General features: G+C 42.0%; 2 protein-coding genes across 2 annotated transcripts in view; both read right to left on the bottom strand.

Annotated features, from left to right (window-relative positions):
* The window catches only part of stard5 (StAR related lipid transfer domain containing 5), a 33,872-nt gene extending 28,644 nt beyond the window's left edge, over window positions 1-5,228 (bottom strand). Inside the window, exon 1 of the mRNA XM_085772452.1 lies at window positions 4,681-5,228. Within this exon, the coding sequence (XP_085628578.1) occupies window positions 4,681-4,770 (90 nt within the window). The 5' untranslated portion in view covers window positions 4,771-5,228. The remainder of the gene's footprint in view (window positions 1-4,680) is intronic.
* Window positions 5,229-5,620: 392 nt separating this feature from the next.
* Window positions 5,621-19,113, bottom strand: part of tmc3 (transmembrane channel like 3) — a 77,883-nt gene continuing 64,390 nt past the window's right edge. Inside the window, exons 16-22 of the mRNA XM_085772511.1 lie at window positions 18,689-18,817; window positions 13,653-13,763; window positions 12,341-12,466; window positions 12,179-12,257; window positions 11,092-11,134; window positions 9,828-10,101; window positions 5,621-6,916 (exon numbers count right to left, since the gene is read on the bottom strand). Of these exons, the coding sequence (XP_085628637.1) occupies window positions 5,896-6,916; window positions 9,828-10,101; window positions 11,092-11,134; window positions 12,179-12,257; window positions 12,341-12,466; window positions 13,653-13,763; window positions 18,689-18,817 (1,783 nt within the window). The 3' untranslated portion in view covers window positions 5,621-5,895. The remainder of the gene's footprint in view (window positions 6,917-9,827; window positions 10,102-11,091; window positions 11,135-12,178; window positions 12,258-12,340; window positions 12,467-13,652; window positions 13,764-18,688; window positions 18,818-19,113) is intronic.

The following is a 19,113-nucleotide window of genomic DNA, read 5'->3' as shown; positions in this document are numbered from 1 at the left end:
TGTGAAGAAGAGAGGTTGAGACTTTGATGAATGTGAGATTTTTTGTGAAAAAGTTAAATATTTTAAAAAGTATAAATAGTTAAAAAGAGAAAAGTAATGCCGATAAAGTTCAAAAAAAGCTGCACGTTTTGATATATGAATTGTTGAAATAGCACAAAGTATGAAGGACTAGAAGAAGACCGTAAAAAGGCGGAAGAAAATGGCCAAACAGAAGAACAATAGTGTGACTGCTTCAGCAGTCACACTAATTATTATCTAAGTCTCTTTGCATTTTTGACCAGAATTTTAGCCAGAAGACAAGTGTGGCTACAAAACTGGAGAAAATAATTTGTCTAGAGTTTAATTTGTGGCCGTGCTGACAGTTTAGCCAGAAAAACTCTAGAATGTTTTTTTGTCTCTCTCCACTCTAGCACCACTCTAGCTCTGCTCGTTAGACGCAATACACACACATTATAAAGCTGAAAAAAATCAGAAAAAGTTAAATATTTGAAAAAGTATAAATAGTTAAAAAGAGAAAAGTAATGCCGATAAAGTTCAAAAAAAGCTGCACGTTTTGATATATGAATTGTTGAAATAGAGAGACCCTCGAAAATCTTGAAAAACAGATATCATTACTTGAAGCCCAGCAGAAAATTAACTTCACAGAAGCCACTCAAAGGCTTCTAACTTCAGCTAGGCTGGAACATAGGTGTCTTACTACTGCACATGCTGAGTTCCTGCATTTGAAAACCAGACAAAAATACTATGAATATTCTGAAAGGCCAAGCAAGCTCCTGGCATTGAAATTAAAACAATCAGAACATACAGCCTCTATTAATTGTATTAAAAATGACGCTGGTGAATTGTGCACACTTCCCTCTGATATTAATCATGTTTTTACACGTTATTACTCTAGATTATATACATCAGAAGCTCCAGACGATCACCAAGAAATGGAGTCCTTTTTAGACTCTTTAAATTTTCCTACTCTCTCTGATTCACATTTCTCTCTATTAGAAGCTCCGATTACTTTAAAAGAGATTGAAAATGCCTTGGCCTCAATGCCAAAAGGAAAGTCTCCAGGCTTAGATGGAATACCCCCCGAATTACTTTCAGCCTTGTGGCAGTTGATCGGCCCCATCGTTTTTGACTCGTTTAACTTCTCTTTAGATGTTGGCTCTTTCCACCGAGACCAAAAGAATGCACTCATCTCGTTACTGTTGAAAAAAGGTAAGGACCCAGCCGAATGCGCTAGCTACCGCCCCCTATCTATCTTGAATGCAGATTTCAAATTGTTTGCCAAGGTTTTATCACGAAGGTTAGACTCTGTTGTTTCTTTTTTGCTCCACCCTGACCAAACTGGTTTTGTGAAGGGTCGGATGGCCTCAGACAATATTCGTCGTTTATTACATGTAATAGATACAGCTTCTGAGAAACATCCTTCAGCAATTTTGTCATTAGATGCGGAGAAGGCTTTTGACCGTGTGGAGTGGAGTTTTTTATTGGCAGTGTTGAAACGCTTTGGCTTCGGCCCCTATTTTATTCATATGGTCCAAACACTATACACAGACCCATCTGCACGTGTCCAGACTGGTCACCCTGGTGTTTGTGACTTCTTCTTGACAAGAGGGACCAGACAGGGCTGCCCATTATCTCCTGCTCTATTTGCCCTCTCGCTGGAACCATTAGCCCTTGCATTGAGACAAAACAATGTCATCACACCTGTCCAAATTATGAATACATCTCATTACATTTCTTTGTATGCAGATGACATTCTTTTGTATCTAACTGACATCGCCAACTCCTTACCCAACGTTCTCAACCTTTTCCAAACGTTTGGCTTCTTTTCCGGCTATAAAATCAATTGGTCAAAGTCCATCCTTATGCCCCTCCACTTCACACCTACAAATCTTAATCTGTCAAATTTTCCAGTATCCATACAACCTCAGGGTTTTACATATCTTGGTATCACTATAAGGCCAACAATCTCTCAAATAATAAAAGACAATTTTAACTCTGCTTTAATAAAAGTAAAGAAAGATTTTGATACCTGGTCATCCCTGAACTGTGGCCTGTTTGGCCGTATCTCTACTATAAAAATGAATATTCTGCCTAGAATTACTTTTTTATTTTCCATGCTCCCTCTTCCTCCACTAACCAACTTTTTTAAAGACCTGGAGTCTTTATGTAGAAACTTTATCTGGAAGGGGAAACGAGCTAGGATAAGTCTTTCTACTCTTTCCCGTCCCAAAGTACTTGGCGGTCTTGCTCTACCAAACTTTAAACATTACTTTTGGTCTTTTCAACTTAGAGCTCTTAAAGTCTGGTTGGATCCCACTTCAGAAGTACCCTGGCGAGCTATAGAAAACGCTATGACATATCCAATCAGAATCCAGGACTTGCCTTTTTCGTTTGTTAAACTTAAAACTGCTAAATCACATATGGGTTCTATCGTATCTAACACATTATCTATCTGGTACTGCATTGAAAAGCACTTGTCTATTGCGTGTAAATTTCACTCTTCCTCTCCCATCTGGCACAATAATGCTTTATTAACCGGGTCAATGCCCTTTACCTGTCACGAGTGGTCTAAACAGGGGATCAAGGTATTAGGTGACATCTTTGATGACCAAGGCCTCCGATCCTTTCAAGACCTTAAAAATTCTTTTTCCATCCCAGGTTCCTCATGGTTTTTTTACCTCCAACTCCGCACTGCCTTAAAAACTTATGGGGTTCCTTGGGATGTCTTTCTCGGCTCTCATCCAATAATAGCACTGCTCTCCTCAAACTCCAAACTAGTTTCCCGAATCTATACCAAACTTGTTTCAACTGGTTTGAAACCCCTTCCTGTTTTATATGGCTGGGAACAATTTTTACAATCTCTTGATCTGGTCTGTGACTGGCATACAATATGGTTTAATTTATTTTCATCATCAAAGAATTTAGCCCATCAGTTAATCCATTTCAAATTCATTCACAAATTTTATTTTACCCCTGAACGCAGATTTAAATTGAATTTGATAGATAATGATGCTTGCACCAACTGTTCCAACTCGTTGAAAGGGGATTACCTCCATATGTTTTGGCACTGTCCCCTGATTAATTCTTTTTGGAAATATGTAAATAATATTGTTAGCAAAATCATTGGTAAATCTCTTCCTACCTGTCCTGCTCTTTATTTACTGGGTTATAACCCCAATGTGTATGTTTCTTTTCAGGAGAAGCGGATCTTAATGGCAGCCTCAACTGCAACTAAAAAATCTATTATTAAAAATTGGTTTGAACCCGCTATCTCTCTAAATAAACTTTGGATTAACTTATTTTTTGATATTTGTTTACTAGAAAGATCTACTGCCAGAATCAATGGAGCAAAATCTGAGTCTCTTCTGACCTGGTCTAAGGCCATCGAGCATATTCAGAAAATTAACGCGTCATAGCTTCTATGATAATTATTATTATTAATTTATTTAATATTTATCCCTTTTTTTTTTCTTCTCTCTCTCTCTTCCTCTAAATTCTAGGGTTGTCTAACCCTACAGGCCCTGTTTGTCTTGTTTGTCTGTGGTTGTCTTTGTTCTTGTGTATGTGAGTCTTGTCTGTGAAGTATTTGTTATTGCTGGTATCAGAGCATCTTTTTACAATTTTGCTCTGGTTCTGTTCCCCTTTTTTATTTTTATTTTTTTTTTACTGTGGTCTTGTTTGTTAGTACTGTTTATCGTTTATCTATCACACTCCCTTGTGCCCTGTATTATTCACTATGTTTTTTGTTTTCTTTCCTAATGTTTTGAGGAATTAAATAAAATTTTGATCAAAAAAAAAAAAAAAAAAATGAATTGTTGAAATAGCACAAAGTATGAAGGACTAGAAGAAGACCGTAAAAAGGCGGAAGAAAATGGCCAAACAGAAGAACAATAGTGTGAATATGAAAACTCTCAGAGGTCACCAGGCCATAAACTGAAAAAGTCCAGGGAAACTCTGGACTCAGTTCAAGATTTTTTGTTTCTGTTTCTATGATTCTGTCTGAGAGCATTTTACTGCTCTGGTAGATCTGATAATGATGAAGTGTTTCTCTACAACAGGTAGCTCATGAGCTACAACCAACTCACACAGAAAATGATTCTAACTTAGGTTTCAACCTGATTTTTTAGCCCATGTTTATTTTCATTATGGGAAAAAAAGTGAACCAAATTATCTATTTTAAGTTTGTGTTTTTTATGATGTAGTGGTAACTGTCAAAAAGGTCACTTCCCTTTGTGGTCAGATCTATGACCGTGTAACTACAGCGTGGTGTTATCAAGCCTGTGCTCATATCATCAGTTCTGTCTGATGTGGATGTTTAACATTTAATCTCAATCAACTCATTTAGTTTGAGTGTTTTGATAGCATGTATAACTGTACATTGGAATATAAGACCTGATGCTGTCAGTCACTTTGATTTTGGTTTCTCAGGTAAAAATCATAATCCTGCTGATTTCATGTCATTATGGAACCTTGAGCATATCCTTGTAAAAACCATCTCTTCTTGCTGCAGGTGTCAGGTTTCAGGTGTGCTCTGCAGGTGGGAGGGCCACGGCCACACGTCGCGTGGCACGATCATCAGAGAGCCTGCCTGTCAACTCGCTGTCCACACCACAGTGTTAAAGGTCGAGTGGATGAAGAGCACACAGTTTCACATCACACAACAGCAGCAGAGACAGTTACCGATTTCTTGCAGACTTTCCATCCGGACTCATCCCTCTTGTAGCCCTGCAGGCAGTCGGCCACTGTTTTCGCTTTGTGTTCATAATCCATGACAGTTGGTGAAAGTTAACGTCACCTTAGCTAACCTAATTTTCCACTTTGCGGACTGACTGACTGACTGACGCTACAGCGGCTAAGTGGTGGACACACGTCGCTTCTGTTCCTCAGTTCAACGGAGACTTAAAGCCACACTGTAGATGACTTGTGTCACGAAACTTCATGTAGTAACCTGGTGTTATCGAGTCGACCGAGCCCCGGTCAGGTGAGCGTGAGCCGCCGAAGCTAGCGTTAGCCAAAATGAATGAAATGTGCTATGCGAAGACGCATCGTTTACCAACAGGCAGCTAGCTCCCTTCGAGGTTACGTAGCCTCCGCGGACAAAGAAAACCGGCGCCCACGCCTGTCAAGCGCTGAGAGCTGAAAATAATTTAAACCGGCCTGAGACTACACGACGGCCCCCATCTGCCTCATAGGTACCACCGGAGCTTGTAGTATCTGAATGAATTCCCAGAACGAGAGGAATTGCCTGCACAAGACACACAGACGTCAAATCAACCAGAAAAAACGCGCCTCCGCTTTTAGCCTTCAAAATAAAACGCGTAGTCGCAGACGTGTGTGTTTATGGTGATGCACCTATTCCGTAATGACGTTCCATGTGAATTTTCAACACCATTTAGACATTTAATCGAATATCATCTGATAATTTGAGCACAATGCGGCGTTTTTAACTTAGTGCCGAGTCCCATGTATTTTATTTTGAAAGCCAGACCGCCCGGTTTGTTCTTTGATCCGTGCTTGCTGCAGCAAAGCCAGCTGGGAAGTGTAGTAGCTACAGTTACTACAATCCAGATGTTTATTCACAGTGCAGGACTGATTCATTATTTTACAGAGATGCTTTTTATTGTGTTTGGTAGTGTGATTATCTAAGCTATATAACATTTAATAGCTTATGTTACACTGTCAGTGTTTATGTTTTATCGTAGGCTATTACACATTGCAACAATAACTTATAAGCTGACACTACTGATTCAAAATCATACAAGACAATGACCACACACAGGACACACACGTATGATAATATACTTTCTGTGCTTTCAATGCAATGTATCAACACATACATATTGATATGATATTTTGAGAAATATTTTAACAGCATATAACATTTTAGCAAAGATGTCATACGTTGGAACAGACCAGGTCATTTGACTCAGTGACATTTAGATCGAAGCTGGTCTTGGACTTCTTTTTGGCCAGCTTTCCTTGTTTGGCGTCAGACTTGAGATACCGCTCCTTGTTGTGAATAACCTGAATGTACTGGTCAGTGCTGCTGTTCTGCTGGTCACTGCTGGAGGCCAGGGAGGCAGAGTCCGACTCGGTCAGCGGGGCGTCCAGCTTCGGTCTCGTCTTGGGCTTCACGTGAGATTCCATGTGTCTGGTCCTAGCCGGGGACTGAAAGTGTCTTCCTGGAGAATGGATGCGATGTCTGGTTCGCACAAGAAGAGGGTCCGCCCCTCTCACACTGGCCTGGGACCGGGAACGTGACTCTAAATCCCCCCAGTCTATTTCTCCTTCACCATCGTCCTCTCTGTCGTCTTCTGGTGCTTCATACCTCCCTCGGGCCGAGTGGCCGTCTTTAGCCATGGACGCCTGGCTCTCCACGCGGTCACCGATGTAGAAGTGCGCCGACTGGTGGAGGTCCGAGAGGGACCGGGGCCGATGAGTCTTCCCCAGTGACGTCCTTCTCCTGCCTTTTTCTTCTTCCTGCTCCTCCTCCTCTTCACTCAGATGCTGCTGTGACGGGTGTGACCGGTGAGGGTGTGGGTGGGGGTGTGGGTGTGGTTGGTGGTGGGCGGTGCGGGACGTGTAGCGTTTGATATTGCACGGGTACAGCTCCAGGATCTCCGCGGGCTCCTCCATGAGGTAATGCCGCGGGATCCGAGTGGCCGAGCGCAGTAGCTTCTTCCTGGGCTCGTGCTCATTAACAATCACGTAGCGGGTGGTATGGCCGCGCCGTCCTCCGTAATTCTGTGCGGCGATGAACCCGGCAGGTTCCACGGGATGTATGGAGCGTATGGTCTTCCTGTACAGGGGGTCAGAGTGGATGTTGTCAGAATAACGAGCTGGGGGATTGTACGCCATGTGATGGTAGGACTTGGACCTGCAGGATCCGCTAGGGCCACTAAGAAATGGTGGGGGCCTGTATAAGAAAGAACAACATATAAGAATCAGCTTATAACATTATTGTTGGTTTGTTATTGCATCAAGCTGTTAAAAAGCATGGACAGATTTGAAATGTCTCTTAATTTTGACTGCAGTAGGTACTGAAATTAAAGGTCCAGGGCCCTAGTTTCTTGGCGCAGCGCAGGTGGCGCAAGGTAACGCAGCTGGTCTAATGCAAGTTTCGACCAGCGCAGCCTAGCGCAAAGTCAGATTGGAAGATTGGTAGATCGCGCTGTGGTGAGATAGGCGTGGCCGCGCAGCAGGGGGAGGCGTCACAGATTCAGCTTGGTGCAGTGGAAGTTTTGTGCGAAAATGTCCCGCCGAGGTTGCGCTGAAAGCTCGCCACCTCCAACCAGGTCTACTCTCAGCGCAGGGTGAAGTGCAGCAGGTGCAGTGGAAGTTTGGCTGACTGACCTGCAGTGCACACACGTCACCAAGACCTCACAGGCAGATCTCCACAGTTCCAGGCACATTTCAATGCAATAAATATCCACAATAACCACTATTTAATGCAACTAATGGAATCAACAGTGAATTTATATCTATATAGATTGTCCCGTCACATCTGACGTCAGATCAAAGCAGAGATCAAAGGCTGTGGCACGCGTAATGGAAACTCCACCTGAATTAACACAGCAGGGACGAACTGGCACTGAAAAGCAGCTGTGGATGTCCCAAGCAGGACTGAGGGTGGATGACTGCATGTCGCTGCCGTGTTGAGATACCACTCTGCCCTTGTGATGATCGCTTTATTTATTTATTTACTTATTAATTCATTAGCGTGAGCAACCGCATCACGCAGCCGTAATGAAAAACAAAACACAAATCTTCATCTCTCTTAGTCCACCACAACAGCCTCGGTATCAGATAGTCAGTATATAGCCTAATACAGTATACTCAGCATCTCTATCACAGGAAAAAAAGAGAAAAAAAGAGACGGACAGAGAGAGAGAGAGAGAGAGAGCGCGTCCTTTACGCTGATTTCATGGTGTTTGTTTATGTTGTGATTAGTGTAGCCTACACCTCTCATCTTGCTTACACAGGGTTTGAATAAATGTGAGTTTCTTTATTAGTTTATTAGTTGTTGTTTCTTACACTGAGCACCGGTTCTCAGTGTATCAGATCAATCCTGGTTAAGTATATTAGTAAACTCATTATTGGTCACTCTGAGCTCGGACCTCCGGACCAAAACAGCTGTTTCCTCCTGGGAGAGGTTCGGCCTCTGGCGTCGCTGTTTCCTCCGTCCATGTCCAAGTATAAAATGACAAACTTGCAGCGCGCATCACCCGCCGCGCAGTTAAAGGTGAGGAGAGGAGCTCATTTGATTGGTGAAGATCTGACTCGGCTGTGTCAAACCCACTCCAGGCCTTTCTCTCCTCCTCCTGTCTCCCTCCCGCCCTGTCTCCTCCCTCTTCACCGTTTGCGCCGGTGGGAGGGACGAGGGGAGGGCTTGCGCTGGTCTAAGTCTGACTGCGCGGCCCACCAATCTTGCGAAATGGACCTGGGCCACACCCCGTTGACGTGGCGAAGCTGCGCTGAGGTTAGACTTCGCCCGGTCTACGAGACTAGGGCCCCCAGTGTGTAATATTTGTTTATTGGCAAAATCTGGATATACTACCCATGACTATATTTGTATAAGTGTATAATGGCTGTAAAATAAAATTTGTTTGGTTTTCGTAGCCTTATAATTCTTCTTTTATATATACATATAGCAAGGGTCTTGCTTTAGAGAGTGTCGCCGTCTTGCAACGCCATGTTTGTAAGGCAGCCCGAAAGGAAAATCTAGCCAACCAGAGAGCGTGTTTCACAAGTTTTTTTGTCCTCGGAGGCCACCGTCACTTTGCCGGCGGGAGGGGTGAGTATGAGCGAGCGAATGAGCGGCGCGATCTAGAATCTGATCGCTAAATGTCACGGTTTTCCTCCCATTTTACACACTGGACCTTTAATCAACAATGGCTGCAAAGAAAGAAAGGGAAAAAAAACTTGTATAATGTCAGTGATGATATAATGCATAATGCCATTTGAACAAAAACATGCAAAACTACTGGTATGGTCCCCAGCCAATCAGAAGCATGTTTGAATTTGACCTTCACATGCCAAAAAGACATTCCCATAACTTACAAGTACTCAGAGCTTCCTAAAGAATCTAATTCTTGTGAAGGTGAAAAGAAAGTGAGTCAACTCTGAAATCAGGTTAGTGCTAAAGTAGGCACAGAGTAGGGTCACAACATTTTAGGAGTGCAATTTTAATATTATGATTGCCACATTTTTTTTATAACTTTGATAAACAATATTAAAAGTGTTAAGCTGTGAGAAGGCCCCTGTTACGACTGTCACCTATTCACTATCAGTCAAAAGTTTGGACACGCCTTCTCATGCAATGGTTTTTCTTTACTTATAAAGTTTTTTTCTTTTCTGCATAATTTATGTGTGTATTTTTACCTTGTTCACTCATACAAGCCACACTTATACGTGTTCTTCATGACCACCCACACTGTGCAATATCTTTGACCAAACATGTATATAGTTTTCTACTAATTACTAACATAGTATGTCTTTGTTTTTTATATTTGTGTAAAGCTGCCATCAAAGCAAAAGGTGGATACTTCAAAGAATCTAATGTAAATCTAAAATATATTCTGCTTTGTTGAACACTTTTTTTTACTACATAATTCCATATGTGTTGCTTCATAGTGTTGATGTCCTCAGTTTGAACCTACAATGTAGAAACTAATGAAAATAAAGAAAAAACACTGTCCAAACTTTTGACTGGTAGCGTTGACTTATTAAACTATGTATTTGCTTAAAAATTGTCCTGTAAGAGATCATCACTTGTTCACAGTCAACCCTGCCTGGCTTGATCAATATATTAGTATTGTATGGGAGACCTGTTAGGTATGTGCTCCAGCCGGTGTTTGGGCAGTATGGTCACTGTGGGACTCCTGACAGATCCAGCTGCGCTCCCTCTGTTCAGGTCCGCCCTGGATGCTGACCGGGTGATGGTGCGGATGCTGTTTCCGCGGCGAACGGGAGACTGAAAGTTTGTGACGCTGCCGTTACGCCGAGGAGACGGAGTGTGGATCGAGGCCTCCTGGCTCGTGATGTCACTCTCCTGCTGATCCAGCTTTTTGTTCGCTGCAGCTTCTGGGGTCTGCAATCGCGCTGAGGGAGAGAGGTAACACGTGTTAGTGTCCAGTTCTACTATAAGAAGCCTTGTTACTTTTAAACTAGTCCATCATGCATTACTTTTAGAATGGACTACTTTACTGGAATACAACTCAAAGTGCAACCTCGTATTGTCTCTACTACTCAACTCTCAATGGCTCCCAAGAAATTCATCTTCATGGTTCTCTTGTTGTGTCATATATAGGTACCATTATACATAGGACCTGAGAGAGACTGCAAAAATCCCTACATCCCTCTTCCAGCCTTCCATCCATCCTCTAGCTGTCAGGTCAACATAGACAGTTCCTTTTCTTTCCTCCTCCATGAGGTCTTTCCAGGGGACAAACAGCGCTACATCAAGCCTTTGCATCAAGGGCTACAACCGCATCAGCACCACTCACACTCTTTAAAGGGGACAAATTACGGAAATATCACTTTTTGAAGGCTCTTTAACATACATTCAGGTGTTTTTCTTACCTTCCGGCCACCTAAAATGTGAGAATTTAAAAAAAATCTGTAATTTTCAGGCTCCCTAGGTTGAAATCCATGTTTTATGAGCTGTTCCCTCAATTGTCTGGCAATGATGTAACTAGTTTTTGAATTTGCATAATACCACCTCTACCTAGGACCGGTAGAAGGGGCGGGGCAAGCAGCGGTTCATTTGCATTTAAAGGGACAGACACTGAAGCCGTTCTGAACAGTGTTGTTTTGAATGGATGAAAGAAGTGTTGTGATGTTTGATCCTTGGGGTATTTTGACCAAAGCATGCCACAGACATGTCTTTAAGACACCTGGGAACTATTTTAATTTGTGGAAAAGGGACAGAATATGTCTCCTTTAAAGGGTGTTGTGGTAATTAGAGGTTCTTTTGTTCTCTCCCTGCTCTCTGCACCTGCAGGATCTAGATCTGACACTACTGCTTGTTATCAGGCCTAAATACACACCCATTTTCAATTGAATGGAAAACACAAAGGAAACCTAAAATACCTGCAGCCATCTGGAAAACTTTCTTCTTGTCCTCAGTCCGCTCCTAAAGAGATTAAAGGAAAGTTCCACATTTAAAAACACCAGACATTGGTATCTGTCATCGGTTCAGAACTGAAACTGGATATTATCCAGCAGAGCAGAAAAGAGGGAGAGAGAGAGGCCATTACTGAAGTAACAAGCAGATCTGAAGAACATGTAAACAGAGACAGCAGCAACTAGACAGGTTACTTGATGAAACCCTGTGGAGATATAAAGGCCCTGCCAACTGAAACATTTGAGGATAACTTGAAAACAAGGTTTTATACTAAGATCAACTCCAATGAAGACCTGCCTCTAATAGAATTGAACTGAAAAGAATAAGAGTTGAAGTTGAATTGAAGTGTGCATGTGCATGAGAGACTGAATATGAGAGCAAATCTCTCTTCTACAGTTATTCTGAGTGATCAAGTTAGACTAAATACAACTGATATCAAAGCTCAGCATTTTGTCAGATGACATCACAGTTTTTAAACAGTAATTTAACCATTATGTGATCCAGACATGTTTTGTGCCCAAAAATATCTCAGCTGCTAAGTTGGACTGCTTTTTTCCATAGTATACTCTTACTGTTATAGTTCTCAACGGGTGGGGCCGTAACAACCCCAAAAATATACAAATGATTCAGGTTGGATCGGGCCTTGGCTCCCATGTGTTGTTTTGTTTTGTTGTTTTTTTGTGTGTTTTTTTTTGGGGGGGGGCTTCTACATGGTTCTCAAACCTGTCTTCAATATTACTGTGTATGTCTGGTCCAATTTGGTATTTCTTTCAAATTTCATCACGTCACTAATTCTAACATGGACGGTGGAGTAGAAACATGATTTTACAGGATTCTCACACGACATTTGTGTGATCCATAGGTAAAAGTCGGTGTTAATAGATCCATAAGAGCAAAACCGGCTTCTGTTTTTGATGTTCGGAAACTTGTGGATAGTCATGAAAGCTGGGAAAAGTAAATGGGCTGTAACTGAGAGACGTTGACATGTTTTGATACAGTCCTAACAGACCCATTAGTAGAGAACAAGACTTGAGTGATTCATCAGAAACTCACAGTCTGGAGCTGCATCCTCAGCTGGTTGTTGGTGAATTTGAGGGATCTGGCAATGGCCTGGAGATAGTATATCAGCATACTGAAACACACACAGGGGCAATTCAAAAGTCAAGGTGGCGTGTTGATTTGTGGATGTGTGCATATACGTGTGTGTGTTCTTACAACAGCAGCAGCAGTGCCGGTAGCACAACGACAGGGCTGGTAATGTAACTCATCACTTTACTGAACCACAGGGGGAAGTCACTGGCCACCGTCTCAGAGATGATGTCATAAATCTTCTCTTGACCACTGAAACACACATTGAAGTTCTGTATCAGGCTGCAGCTGGTCGCTCCACTGGTTAATGTGATGAATGCTAAACAAACACATTGTCTTAAAGGTACATTGTGTAGGAATTACTCCCATCTAGCGTTGTGGTTGTAAATCGCAAGCAACTCAATTGTATTTTTCATGCTGCATTCACATGAAATTGGGCAGACGGCAGACGGACGACAGCCGCTGCAGGTAACGGCATAAACAAGCCTCTATGTAAACAAGTGGCCCGTCAGCACGAGGCAAAACAATACATGTGACAATATGTTGTCACGGCGATGTCGTATTTTTTACCTGACCCACGTTTTACCGTCTTTCTCTCGACTTCTGTGACTAAAATGACATCTGGTTTGTTACAGACGGCATCACCAACCTGTCACATTACTGTGACCGCCATATACACACAAGAGACCTACAGTCATATCCAAGCTGAGAGACCACATCATCTAAAGGCTGGTACCTTTTAAACAAGTGAGAAATACCTTCCTAAGAACTGCCTCATCAACAAAAACACAGCACACACACACACCTCTATTAAACTCTTATTAATAATACAACAGTCTGTATAAAAACCACAAAACAACATGGGCTTTCTAACAGTTTTGTACACATAATGATTTGTTGAGTTACAAAATATCCATGTGAATAATATAGGCAATGATACACTCTTTGGAAAATGCAAAGAAAGACTGAAAGGAAAACACACACACCCTGAGCTTCATGCATAATATCTAAAAATATGGGGGCTACTTTAACCAAATCAATAATAATCCAATCCATTTGCACAATTTAAATAAACACAAAGGTGTCCAAAGTGCTGTACAGTAAAATACAGCACTTTAACAGTAAAATACCTAAAACCATAAAACATACTAAACAGGCAATAATACTTAGGATAAAAAAACACTATGAAATATAATAAATAAATAGACGTGGAAGTAATAAGTGGAAGAACATTTGGAAATTGCCTGGTACATTCCAAGTCATGCTAACCAAGGTGCAGTATTCCTGTTACGAACCATGTATAGGCTACTTAATAATACGATAATACTTATTCATAATTTGATACAACAGAATGTTACAATCTTGTCCTCCAGTAAGGATAATACTTGATCTGGTAGGCCCATTGGGTTTCGTGTGGGACAAAAATCTCTGTCTTTACCTGAACGGTCCACAGTGCTGTGACGGTCTGTATCTCACGATGGCAAAGATGGTGGGCAGCATGCACAGAAACAGCATGAAGAGCAGCATGGCCAGGTAGAAATTGTTTGATCTGAAAAAAAAGGATAAAGCAAAGACAACTGTTAGTGTCCGTCCTCTGTCCATCTCTGGACTATGAACCATTTGACATGGTGTGCACTGGCGCAGCATAAAATCACAATCACAGAACTTTGTAAAATCATTCACATTATTCATCTAGCTCAGAAAACCTCCCAGCTGTCAAGCTTCCTGTCATTCTGTCCATCCCTCCCCCTCTCTTTTTACTTTCCTCCCCGTCTCCTCACCCGTCTCTCATTCTGTGATTGCTCAGTCCTCACCTCCATGTCCACATCACCTGCTTCCCATTCAAATTTACACCAGCTGTCTATGCCCAGTCATTAACCAGATTGTGTTGATGTCTCATCTAATACCCACTTCCTGTCCTGATCCACTGAATCACTGTATGAACCAAATCATCCATTCTTGGTGTAAAACTACATTTGTTTTAAATGACTTTTTTTCGGAGGTAGGACATCCAGATTCCCTGCTGTTGTAAATCATATCAGATGTCCATGTATCGGACACGGTAGGCTATTGTCCATACACAAATGGACTCCACTGCGTTCTAGCATGTCAACACTGCACTGGCCTCCTGGGTTAAAATCCTACTACCTGATTTTGTTGTGTATTACTGTCTATCTGTTGTTTTTGTTTTAGTAGTGTCATATTAATTGTCTCTTATTTAGTGTCATTTGTCTGCTGGTTTCTGTTTGGATAGGTTATATACTCGTGCTAATTTTTATGTTTCCTGGGTCCCTGTTTTTCTGTATTATGTTCCTTGTGTTCCTGTTGTATATTTTCATGCCTTTTAACATCTTGCCGGAGGACTACAGTTGAAAACTAGCCTCTGGCTAACACTGGTAATGTGTGTTGGCTGACACAATTAATGTGTAATGATGCATAAGTTTAGGTTGTTAGGGTTAGACCAGGCTTGGGTAAACTTCACATGTTGGCCATACGTTGGGCTTTATAATCCGACCCGTCAAATATTAGTAAAATCATCCAAATTATAGCAAAGACCTCAAATTTTAAAATTCACCGTGGCCCCTGAGACAGGTCCCCAAATTAGAAGGAAGCAGGTGAAAGTCTCAGCTCATTTTAATCGTGTTGTGAACATTATTCAGCTTTGACCTGTGTCTTCCTGTCTGTCAGCTAGCTAGCTCAAACATTTCTCAGCTCTACTTCAGTGATGCTGAAACACAGTCCAGATTATCATCAGGTAAAATATACTGTCGGTATAAAATACATTCAAATGTCTCAGCACTCTTTAATCGCGAGTAGGAGATTTTTATGATCATTATTATTAGAGGTATCTCTCTCCTCTACTGCAGAAGAACTGCATTTAATGACTCACACAATGTATGTGTATATGTGTGTGTGTGTGTGTGTACGATTATGTAGCTGCTTAGATTTTCCAGCACATCTGGGAGTGACTGATAAGGACTGAAAGAGGCAATGACAGGCTTGTTACATAAATCAGAGTGGGCTGGATGCCTCAGGCCTGTGTGTGTGTGTGTGTGTGTGTGTGTGTGTGTGTGTGTGTGTGTGTGTGGGAGACTGTGGGGACTATTCACTGATTTGTCACTATCACAGAGCAGAGCAATGAAAACTTACAAAACTACTATTGATATGTTTATAAGTAAAAAGAGCAGTGACGATGCAGTTTGATCTTTGTCGGAGGGAGGATCACATACACAGGGAAAATGTGGAAGTAAAATCATGTGTCCTTTTGTCCTGAGTGTGTGTGAGTGTGTGTGTGTGAGAGAGAGAGAGATCAGAGACTTCTATCCTCCTGTGTGTGTAATTATGCTTCAGAGCGTGTTCACACCCCTTCAGTCTTTTAGCATTCATGTTACAATCCAATGCAAATAAATATGACATTGACAGATTGACTGAGTTTTGACTCAGCCTAGATTTTTCCTAGAGATGGTCCTCTGTCCAACGCAAACATTATCCTCTGAAGCTGAAGGACCAACCTGCAGTTCCTCTAATAACCACTAGAGTCTGTCCCCAAATGTGAGTATGTACTGTATTATAGATAGATAGACTCACCCTCATGTCGACTAAGGGCTGTGAGAATTTTCAGAGTCCTCCGTTCCTTCTCGGAGTTACAGGGGGGTCCGCGCAGCAGTATTTGTAAGGGATAATGTATAGTTCGGAGGTTGTTATTTCTCCATAACAACCGACCAACTATACATTATCCCGCTTAGAACACGGCCTACAACTAAATCATTCAATAATGTAACACAAAATAATGATAAAAAGAGATTTTATTCATGTAAAATTAGACCGTTGCTCGGGACGCCGCTCTGACCAGCGCAGCACAGAAAAGAGAAAGTATGCAGGATATTTACTTTATGTTTCATTTTTACCGTCATTAAATAGCTTCGGACTAATTGTGATGTTAGATAAACGACTTGTAACCTGTTACAGGGAGAGTGGAGGCTCCTTATTTCCACATCGTGGCTGAAAAGTAAACTTGCATCAGAACTTCTGACCGTGTCGCAGCTCCTCTCCTCTCTGTAGCTCCGCGACACAAACGCACCCCATAATCTCTTGTTTATGACAGGTACGACTACACAAAATACATCGTAACGTGTATGGTAATCCATTGATCCACTGATTGATTATCAAAGGCTTCAAATGCACGAACGGGAGGAGGCTCAGCAAAACAGCGGCCGTGACCGGACATGCAGAGTCGGCCGTTGCTATGGAGTCCCTAGCAACGGTCCGCTCAGCAGTGGTCTATCGAGAAATAGAGAGCCTAAGCGGAAGCAGGAAGTAACGGCGCCATGGGACCTCAACTCTGGAAAAACTCGCCATTCAAATGAATGAGACTGAAAATTTTATTTCGTGATCCGATTGAATTGTGCCATGAGAAAAAAATATGTCCTCTACCTGTTTAAAACATCACGTTTCATGCCGAGAAATCAGCCGTTTATCATAAAACAGCAACAGAAGAATGTATTTTGTGTAAAGACCGCTCTACGGACTACAGATCTGTGTCCCACAGAAAATACGTCACCATCTGACACGGGAAAGGGCGGCATTTGGTGTGTGACGTCACCTACGCGACTTGTAGTCTTTCTGCTTACAGATTCTTCTGAATGTTATTCTACAATAGCTTTACAACAAACGGCTGATTTCTCGGGATGAAACGTGATGTTTTAAACAGGTAGAGGACATATTTTTTTCTCATGGCACAATTCAAACGGATCACGAAATAAAATTTTCAGTCCCGTTCATTTGAATGGCGAGTTTTTCAGAGTTGAGGTCCCATGGTGACCGTTACTTCCTGCTTCCGCTTAGGCTCTCTATAAACACCGCAGAATATTGGTGATTGACCAATCAGAATCGAGTATTCAAGAGAGCCGTGTTCTAAGTCCATATAATGGTTGTTTTCTTCGTCCAAAAAGACACACAAAAAAAAACATCCAAATACCTCCATGCTGCTCGTCTGTAATATCCCTCTTGTATTGAAGCCCCGACATAAAAATTGTTCCGAAAAAAATTAAATAGCCTAAGTCTATGTTTTAAGCTTGTTTGTAGCGGAAGCTCCCAGTGTCTCAGTTCACTGCTCTTCCTGTGAGAAATTTGCACTGACCGGCGGAACAATTTCTCATGTCAGGGCCCGTAACTCAGAGAAGGCACAGAGGACTCTGAAACTTCTCCCAGCCCTTAGTCGACATGAGGGTGAGTAGATAATGAGTGAAATTTGAATTTTGGGTGAACTATCCCTTTAAAAAGGTAATTAGTTATAGTTACTTTCCCCAAAAAGTAACTGAATTACATTTTAAAAGTAACTAATTACCAGGAAATGTAACTGTTGTGTTACTTTTAAAAAAGCTCACCCCCTAACCCCCTAACCATGACCCTAACCTCCAGTTTATCTGGAACTACAGTAGCAGCATCATGGAGTCTGCCTGTGCGGAGGAATACTGAGTGAGTTGGTTAGTTCCAGATAAACAGTTTTTTTCCGACTAGGTGATGGACTGAAAAACAACCCTAACCCCCTGTGTGTAAAACGTACACTTTAACAGGTGTATGATTCTGTGACAGGACTTCTTGAGTCAAGTAATGGCACATTTTATTGTCAGTAATGGTAACAGCGTTATAACAGGGGAAACTGTTACTGTTAACTGTTGAAACACCGTTATTCTCATTGGATGGAATGGAAACCTGTGTAGTGTCACAGAGTACGTCCATCTTTATTTATAGTCTGTGATCCAACCTGAGCAATCAGGGAGAGGAGCAATCAGTTCTCAGCATCACGTCTGGTTCCACCCAGATACTGAGGCCAAACAGTTTGGTCCAGGTTTCATCAGACCAGAGGAATCGTCCTGCTGCTTTCCTGCAACCTGTGAGCCTGAAGTGGAACCGCTCCCATCTGGCATTTCAGAAGGCCGGGGTACACCCTGACCAGGTCACCACCAGTTTATCACGGGGCTGACACATAGAGATGAACAGCCTCACACACTCACATTTGGAGACACCAATTAACCCGTCTGAATTTGAACAGTGGCAGGAAGTTGGAGAATCCACATGGACACAAGGAGAACATGCTAACGCTGCACAGCGGAGGTCAGTGAGGCTACCCACTGGACCACTCTGCCATCCCATACCAAAGCAGACAGGCTGCCAGTGTCTCACTGGCAAATCAATTTGCTGATTTGATTTTATTTATTTATTTTCTCACTTAGAATGCCAAGTGTGCAAAGCAAAGCAAAGTGAAGCAACATGTGGGCACAGAAATTGAAATATGAAATATTTTTGCTTTGTTTACTACACAATTCCATAGGTATTCATTATATTTCTGTTGTCTGGAATAAGTCTACAGTGTAGAAAATAATATATTAAAAAATCTATTAGAAGGTGTGTTCAGACTAGTATTGGTGTGTAAACCAGTGTGTGTGTGCATGTGTGTGTTTTTCATCATACCTGGATGCTCGGAACACCTGCTGATGAGGAACGTTACAGGTGAGGACGGCCCAGCTCCTCAGGTACATCAGACCAATCAGCTTCAACACATTGAAGGCAGGAAGACAAGGAGAGAAGAACGCTCCCATCCTACAGGAAAGAATGGGCAGAAGACAGATTGTGTAACTATATTATTTTACCCTAAATAGCTGTCACACACCAACTTAGCCGTGAGCTGCTCAGAGCTACGTTACGGAGGCTGATGGGATTTCTTGGTTTCCCTCATCAAACTTATCAAATACATAATCCAACAACTCCAAAATGCTCTGGTGGACAAGTTGTGACCTGCACATTCACCACGCTATGAGATAATAACGGAACGTTACCAAAGTTGTTTTAGAGGTAAATACAGAGGGCCCTATTTTAGTGGCGCAACTCAGGGTGGC

This window comes from Trachurus japonicus, chromosome 3 (genome assembly GCF_045865225.1).
Source record: "Trachurus japonicus isolate A0001 chromosome 3, Traja_1.0".
Classification (NCBI taxonomy): domain Eukaryota; kingdom Metazoa; phylum Chordata; class Actinopteri; order Carangiformes; family Carangidae; genus Trachurus; species Trachurus japonicus.
This window is presented reverse-complemented; position numbering and strand designations above follow the sequence as displayed.